Below are 8,801 nucleotides of genomic sequence, written 5' to 3' on the forward strand. Positions count from 1 at the left end.
TTGTTATTAAAAGTAACTAATACTCCAAATCAGGATTTGTTATTAGCTATAATGCCATTGTAAATGACAAAAAAAAATTTGGAATCTCTCCCCACTTTCACAGCTGTTTAATTTGTTAAGACAATGTAAATTGGTTAAAAAAATATATATTATATGTGGAATCAAATTAATGTATGTGGAAGCTAACGAACCTGGCTTCAGGGTAGTGGCCCCTGGCCCCAAAGGATGATGGTATAGGACAAATTGTGAAAGCTAAATAGCAAGGACAACCAAGAAACTTGTAGGAATTAAGCAACTTGCAATACGGGTTGTGGATTCAATCAATGTATGAAAAAAAGCCTGTCCAATCTATTATGTTAAAACCGTGTAACATCCAAAGTTTAATGTCACCTTTCTTTTGCATAAGATCATTGGAGTCTACTATTATACATTGATTTTAAGTCAAAAACACTTCGAGAGGGAGCCAATGATTTTTTATACCAAATTGGAAGATAGAAATCAAAATCATTTATGAAGATAGTCCTAGTTCAAAAAGTATTTACTCACATTTCCTTAATTATTATACAAATTAGAAAATAAAATCTTTCAAAATACTACTATCTTTTATAAAGAGAAGTTAATGTCACTTAAATAAATAGAAAAGAAGTACAATGATTTTTATCAAACTGTACAATGATTTTTGTCAAATTTCAGAGGAAATCAATATAAATTGCCATTTAAAAAAAAAACATTTCAGAGGCAAAAAAGGATGAAATACAATGCTCATCCTTTAATCTGGAAGTTAAAAATTTCCATGCTAAGTATACCTACCTATCATCACTAATTTCAATTAGCAACCTTACAAATATATCATTTTCCCTCTCACTTCTTAATTCTTGATAAGTCTGGTCAACTCTATGATTTTTGTCTAACATATTTTCATGAAAGACTCAATAAAACTATAGAGTTGTGCAGGATAAGCACTGTAAAGTGTAAACACTGAAACTTTGTATGATGGACCTGTTATGATATATATATATTTTTTCATTGTAGGTATCATTACCTATTTTTGTTTGGACATAAACTTTCTGTGAATGATGTAGCTACTACAGTATATGCATGCCAAATGAAAGTGGCAGCCCAAAATACAGAACTAAGTGACAAAAATGACAGCATCTAGTACACATTATTCTGATTTACATTTACTATCAATATAACAGCAGAAGATAGGTGTATTTGTATATTGAAAAGATGTTCTTAGTACAAAAATCACTGCATTCCTATATTATCATTGGATACAAAAACATTCTAATATATTTATAGATATACAAAAGACATCTTATGAATGACTAGGAGAAGAATCATTACCATCATCTTCATCTATGAGTTTAACACCATTGTTTTTAAGGGCATTAACAATAGCCCAAACCTTGGTTTGGCTCTTAAATCCCTTCTTCTTTATTTCCTTAGTTACATTGACATAAATTCCTCTTCCTTGTCCATCCTTAAGTCCTTCAACTTTGAGACGCATGGCCAATATCTCCCCAACAACAGCAGCTGCTTTCGCATTGCAGGACCGGCCACTCTCAAGTGACTGTTTAATGGAGTGCTCCGCTGTGGAGGAGGTTGCTACAACATGACCATGGTTTCTATCCACAACATTTGCCGTAATGTGTTTCAATGATATGAATATTCTCAGCACGTACCGCTTCAAAACAGTCATTCTTCAGTTATCTAATGGCAGATAGAAAATTAAGCACACAAATTAGTTTAATAAAAATGAAAGGGATGACTAAAAGCAATGCCACACATAATGAAAGGAGAAACCAATGTCTTGATTACAAACAAGTCATTAACATTCTTGGTTGCAAATTAATTATTAGAAGCAAGGTTCTGAAAACCGAACCGGTCATCAATCCATTCTAGTCACTGGTTTATTGGTTCATAGGCTCAACCAGTCTAATCGTGGTTCAACCGGTAAAACCGTTTTATAATAAAAATAATAAATAAATTATAAATAAACACTCTAAAACATAATTATAGTTTAATATGAACTTTAAAATATCTTCTAAATTTAAAGCATTACATGAAATATCATCAATCAAATCTTATGATCTTTCTTCACAGACAAGTCACTTATAACCTAGGAAATTATAGTACTATTCTTAACTGCCTCAACAAACTGAAGAATCTCGGATTCAACCTTTTCGACTAAATTGGCTTTCACTGCTGCAACATATAATGCGGAGGCATATTTTCCAAAGCCACCAAACATAACCATGCTTGATTTTCTTGACAGTTTCCAAGCCAATGATAGGAAACCTGCCATACTTGAGTCTAATGTTTTAAGTCACAACAAAATCATACTAAATAAATTCAAGTGCCTTGGAAAATGATTAAATAGAATTCAACTTAGAATGAGACTAAATCAAGACATATGGAATCAAATCTCACATCAACAAAGGGCCCTGCTGATACTATGAATAAGTCAGATGCCTTCCAGCGATCTCCAATAAATTGGGTCACTTCCTGTGATGGTCGTGCCCTTAAATGCTGACCATTCATCCACCTGAATAGAAGACAAGGAATAAATTTAAGAAACCATAAATAGATATTTATTGTATACTTTTAACAACAATGCTTTTTAGGAGTAAGAAATATATAACTCAAAATTCCCAATATAAATAAACTAACTAATAATTGTCACTTTGGGCTCAAATTTTGTGTATTGAGGGATCCATGTTATGTCAGCTAAGTTTCCTGGAAGCTATTTTATTCTTCTAGGGGCTTGCCAACCTAACTGGTTAATACTGCTGAAACAACTTAATTGGGTCAATAACTTTAGTTTGCTGAAACAAGGTATTTTGTTTTTCAAATTATATTTATTGTGTTTAACATTTGAATATCTGTTCGTTAATATAGGTGCTTGCCAACAAGAACGTGCACCTAAAGATACTCATTGATCAACTGCGTGATCTTCTCTCTGATATATCAACGTGGCAAAGTCCTTATTCAACCTGAAGATTAGGATGAACTCTTAAATTTGAGGATAGTATCATAAAATGAAAACCTGAGTTCAGAGTACAGTAAATGGTAATTATGCCTCTTGATATTCTAACACTTGAAGTTGCATAGTTGATCACAAAAGGAATCTTTTCCTTCCCTAAGATTATTGTTTAATGTGAGTTTACGATTAGAATTTTTTTTACTTAACTATTATCAAAGAATTAAGTCATTGTATTGTTATGACAAGAATTGTATTTGTTACCTTACTTTTTTTTTATATAGGTTTAAGATTGCTGCCTATTATTTTCAGGTCCAATTTGAAAATTGCCATATTCATTTATTTGATTTTGAGAAATATTTGATTAAGGGATGGGAAAGTGTGGCTGAGGCTTGTGTACTAGTGGCAAATCTATCTCCCTGAACTGTGAGATAACTTCTATGACAAATAAATTGTGTAAATCAACAATAAACACCAGACCACACTAACAGCAGCTCTCAATTGATAAACCCAATCAAAGAACAATCAGCATTTAGTTATGGATTTCAATAAACACCAGACCACACTAAACAGAACCAAGAAATCAGTAAACAGAGCATAAAAGGAAGAAGAAGAACTGAAGAAGTGAAAGCAGGGCCACTAACCTTCGACGGAGAGAAGGATGGCGAGCGGTGACCCGATGGCGAGCTGCTCCAAGCCTCGAACAGAGAAGTCAGGGAGGATGGGGACGACGTGCAGAGCTACAAAAGAGAGCCTGGGTTCAGGACACGGGGAAGGAGGAAGAAGCGGAGGCCGACAACACGGACGGCGGCGGCACGGCAGCAGAACGGTTGAGGAGGAACTAGGGTTTTGATTTGGTACCAATTTGAACACTGCTACAGTCAAAGGGGGGTTTGAAGAATTCAGTTTCGTATAATTTGAAGAATTTATAAAACGGTTTTACCGGTTGAACCACGGTTAGACCGGTTGAACCTGTGAACTAATAAACCAGTGACTAGAACGGATTGATAACCGGTCCGGTTTTCAGAACCTTGAAGAAAACAAAATCAACAATCAAGTTTTCAACTTAACAAAAGTACTAATCATCAAAACTAAAAAAATCAGCAACAATTCCCATAATCAGCAACATCATTTCAATACCATAATCAGAAAATCAGCAACAATTCCCATAATCCTGATTTCTGAATCAAAATACACATCAGCAACAAAAATAAAATTGAATCCATAGTTGGGAGCCACTCAAGAAGCACCACAAGATTGATGCATCTTGAAACCAACAAATACTGTAATGGCTTTATAGATCCTTGAAGTTACTGGGCAAGGTCACCAAATTTGGCATAGATACAAAATGTAGAACTTTTACCTCAAATTGGAATGTTGATCATTATTTCCCTCTGATCATTCTAGCTTGGCATAATCATCAACTACCAAAGTATCTAACAGAGGAAAATGTTCAATATCATGAACAAAATAAAATGGTTCCAAGTCACAGCAAACAAAATTCAAAATCCAATTAACAAAAATCATGAACAAAATTAAGTAATTAACCAAACTAAATGATTCCTAGTGACAGAAGATAAGATATAATATAACATCACAAAGGTGATGAACATTGTAATTAAGACACAAAAAGTAACTAGAATATGAAATCAGAAATTTCAGAACCTGTAATCACAAGAATTAGGACACGGTGACGGAGGCACGGTGAACACAGAGAGCGCGCTCCAGCGCTCCAACAGAGGGGACGACGTCAAGCTCCTGCGACGGCGCCGAGCTTCCACAGGCGACGGGGCTGCGGGGTTGAGCTTCCACAGGCGATGATTCCTAATACCACCACGGTCAGTTCCGCCCGGCGGCGACAGCACCGTCCACTCGTTCGGCGATGAGACCTAGCGACGCGAGGAGATGGGATCCAGGAGAAGAGGATCGGCGACGGCGAGGCTGGACGCTGGCTGAGGAGACGAGTTTGTCGGCGACGACGGCGCTGGGCACTGGGCGGTGGCTCCTGGCCTCCTGCTGCTGTTGGCTGGGAGAGAGAAAGAAAAAGGGGCCAGGGTTCCGTGGGTGGAGAGAGAGAGGGGGCTGGGTTCCGTGGACTTGTGTGCGAGTGAGGGGAGGGTTTATATATTTTTTTTATTTTTTTCATTTTTTAAAAATAAATAACCGGAAAAAAACCGTTCGGTTCAAACGGTTTACCGGTTAATCGCCGGTTCAATCGATTTTTTATAGGTTTTTTGTTAGACGGTTTTTTGCTTCAACCGAATCGGTTAGTTGACCGGTTCTCGATTAACCCGGTTGATTTGTCTGATTCGGTTCGGTTTTCAAAACAATGGTTTTTTTGGTAGAACATTATGTGTGTCATTTAGGTGCATCTTGATCTATTTTAGTTATAAATTTTGATGTTTGAAATTATTTATGAAATTTTATTGATAAATTATGTATAATTTATTATGTAAAATGTTTAATTTTATTAGTTTATAAATTATTAAATTTAAATATTTAAAATTATATATTGAATTTTTAATAATTTTATTTAATATTTAATTAAACAGTTTAAACCCCGGTTGAACCTAGGTCGAATTATTGAACCAGTCACTTTACCAATTCATTGACCGGTTCGGTTCTCGCAACCTTGTTCACGAATGAAGGTGGCACGGGTTGGATTTTCTTTTCTTTTAAAAAAAAAACTCAAAACAGTGTCATTTATTCTGAACCGGCCAGTTCAGCGGTTTTTGAACGGTTCACAAAAGGACGGTTATAAACAAAAGATTGGACTGTTTTATCATCGGTTCCCGGTTGGACCAATTCGACTGACTAGTCCGGTCCGATTTTCAGAACATTGATTAGGAGTAATAAACATGAAGGATACACCACTAAATCTGAAATTATACATAAAAGCAACATTTACATAACGAAATGAAATATCTCAAGTGCATAACATCATTGACACACTAAAATTTAAAATCATGAAGAGTAGTACAATGAGCGTGACATAGCAGATAAAATGTATCAAACTATGAAAATCTCAAATATGGATATAACATGTCACATAGCTTATGAACATTACCCAAATAGGTAAACAAGGAATCAACCTTCAATCCACTTATTCAAACAACAAAACTAGAAATCAAGAGATCAAGGAATAATAAGAATAAGGAACCATTAGTGTAAGTAGTAACCATGATCTCACTAAAACAATACTCCACACAATAAACTAATTTTGCAAAGCACATGTAGTTAAGGCATTTCATCAAACACATCATGAGCAAGTAAATAAAATGAAACGCTTACCGTAGCCATTCAAAAACTACTAAAACTGAACAACGAATTCTCGAGAGTCCAATAGCTCAAAACTCAAAAGCTGGAGTTTAACAATAGACCAAAATATACATTGATTTTAAGTCAAAAATACTTTGAGAGGGAGCCAAAGACTTTTTATACCAAATTGGAAGATAGAAATAAAAAATATTTATGAAAATGGTTCCAGTTCCAAAAGTATTTACTTACACTTCCTTAATTATTATACAAATTAAAAAATAAAATATTTCAAAATATCACTATCTTTCATAAAGAGAAATTAATGTCACTTAAATAAATAGAAAAGAGGTACAATGAGTTTAGTCAAATTTCAGTGGCAATCAATATAAATTGCCATTTAAAAAAATCATTTTTGAGGCAGGAAGGGATGAAATACAATGCTCATCCTTTAATTTGGAAGTTAAAAATTTTCATGCTAAGTATACCTACCTATCATCACTAATTTCAAGCTCCCTTGATTTTCCCTTAGAAAAGTCCAAGAGACAGTGGTCATGGTCAGTCTTGGCTGGTGGTGCACAAATCCCCACACCTTCGTACAGCTGTACCAGCAAGTGCACTGGGTCGTCCAAGTAATACCTGAACGAGTTAGGGTCGATCCCAGGAGGATTGTGGCTTGAAGCAAGCTATGGTTATCTTGCAGGTCTTAGTCAGGTGGATAGAAGAATTGGATTTGGAAGATGGAATTATAAAGATAATCTCAAAACCTAGATGAATATCTGTGATGGATGAGGCTTGGAGTTGATTTGTCTTTCTGAATTAACTTCGGTATTACTGCTCTCTTTGCTTGTGAGTGATTTCTTCAATGGCAGGCTGTATGTGATTGACACTGGTTTGAGCAGCTGCCAATACTCCTCCAGATCTGAACCCCAGGTTTAGTGCGGGTCTATTCTGATTGAGGGTGAAGCTTCTGCAGTTCATTCTCCTTGATGATCCTACTCAAAACGCCACAGACAAGGTCAAATCTTCCGGATCTGAGGATGCTGCACCTTAGGTTCTAGCCTCTACCACAAAGGCCCTAATCTCCTCGTAAATCGGCTGAACTGATGTCTCAAGAAGTCCCCAACGAAGTCGTGCATTAGCCGTCTGAGAGACGTGTATTCAAGCTGGTGGTTCATCATTGTCCGATGAAAGACGCACTCTGAACCCATGTAGAATGTGATAACCTTATGCCAGTTCAACGCATTCGTATTGATGAAGAACGAATATACATCTTAGAATTAATCAAATACGGATCGAAGAGAAACAGTAATACTTTTATTCATTCATAGGATTTAGCAGGGCTCCTCCCCTCAATCTAGGAGGTTTAGAAACTCATGCTGAAGAGAAAAATACTATGGAAAAATGTGAATAATGCTGAATGGTGTATGATGTCTCTGAAAATCATGTAAAATACACTTTAAATACTAAATAGATGACTAGTAAAGGTACAACAGTCTATTTAGTGCTAAAATTCACTTCTAGGGCCCACTTGGTGAGTGTTTGGACTGAGCTTTGATGAGATCCACGTGCTATGAGGTTTCTTGGGCGTGGTACGCCAGCTAGGGGGTCCTCTTTGGGCCTTTGGACGCTGGGCTCTGCTCTTTGGGCGCTGGACGCTTGGAAGGGGGCAGGAAGCTGGTGTTGGACGCCGATTTTGGGCCTTCTAATCCAAAGCAAAGTATGAACTATTATATATTGCTGGAAAGCTCTGGAAGTCAGCTTTCCATAGCTGTTGAGAGCGCTCCATTTGAACTTCTATATCTCCAGAAAAGCTCTTCTGAATGCAAGCAGGTCATATCTGGACAGCATCTGCAGTGCTTTCTCTGTCTCTAAATCAGACTTCTACTCCAGCTCCTCAATTTCAGCCAAAAATTACTTGAAATTGTCCAAAACACAAAAACTCAGTGGAATCCAAAAATGTGAATTTAACACTAAAACCTATAAAAACTAAATAAAAACTAAACAAAAACTACTAAAAACTATATGAAAGTGATGCCAAAAAGCAGATAAAATATCTGCTCATCACAACACCAAACTTAAACCGTTGCTTATCCTCAAACAACTAAAAACACAGTAGGATAGAAAAGAAAATTAAGATACAATAAATTTATAAGTTTTAAATGAAGCTTAGTTACAATCAGATGAGCGGGACTTAGTAGCTTTTTGCCTCTGAATAGTTTTGGCATCTCACTATCCATTGAAACTCAAGGATGTTGGCATCTTTAGGAAATTAGAGTCTAGATGATATTATTGACTTTCTTAGTTAAGATTATTTTGATTATTGAACACAGCTTTTTAGAGTCTTGGCCGTGACCCTAAGAACTCTGTTTTCCAGTATTACCACTGGATACATTCATGCCACAAACACTTTACCTGGGTGAACCTTTTCAGATTGTGACTTAGCTTTGCTAGAGTCCCCAATTAGAGATGTCCAGAGCTCTTAAGCACACTCTTTTTGCTTTAGACCACGACTTTAACCGCTCAGTCTCAAGCTTTTCACTTGACACCTTCACGCCACAAG

General features: G+C 36.2%; 1 protein-coding gene across 17 annotated transcripts; it reads right to left on the reverse strand.

Annotated features, from left to right (window-relative positions):
• LOC107623504 lies at nt 1,160–5,097 on the reverse strand. 17 transcript variants are annotated; one of them, XM_016325804.2, is made up of 6 exons: nt 4,649–5,096; nt 4,347–4,419; nt 3,628–3,855; nt 2,434–2,548; nt 2,183–2,301; nt 1,160–1,713 (listed from the first exon to the last, which is right to left on the reverse strand). In XM_016325804.2, the coding sequence occupies exon 6, from the start codon at nt 1,700–1,702 to the stop codon at nt 1,319–1,321; it is 384 nt and encodes a 127-aa protein (XP_016181290.1). In that variant the 5' UTR covers nt 1,703–1,713; nt 2,183–2,301; nt 2,434–2,548; nt 3,628–3,855; nt 4,347–4,419; nt 4,649–5,096; the 3' UTR covers nt 1,160–1,318. The 17 variants fall into 17 exon arrangements, 13 of the variants coding, with proteins under 13 accessions (XP_016181290.1, XP_016181291.1, XP_020970501.1 ...); XM_016325805.2 differs by having other exon boundaries at nt 2,150–2,301; XM_021114842.1 differs by having other exon boundaries at nt 2,183–2,316.

The sequence above is a fragment of the Arachis ipaensis genome, chromosome B10 (genome assembly GCF_000816755.2).
Source record: "Arachis ipaensis cultivar K30076 chromosome B10, Araip1.1, whole genome shotgun sequence".
Taxonomy (NCBI): Eukaryota; Viridiplantae; Streptophyta; class Magnoliopsida; order Fabales; family Fabaceae; genus Arachis; species Arachis ipaensis.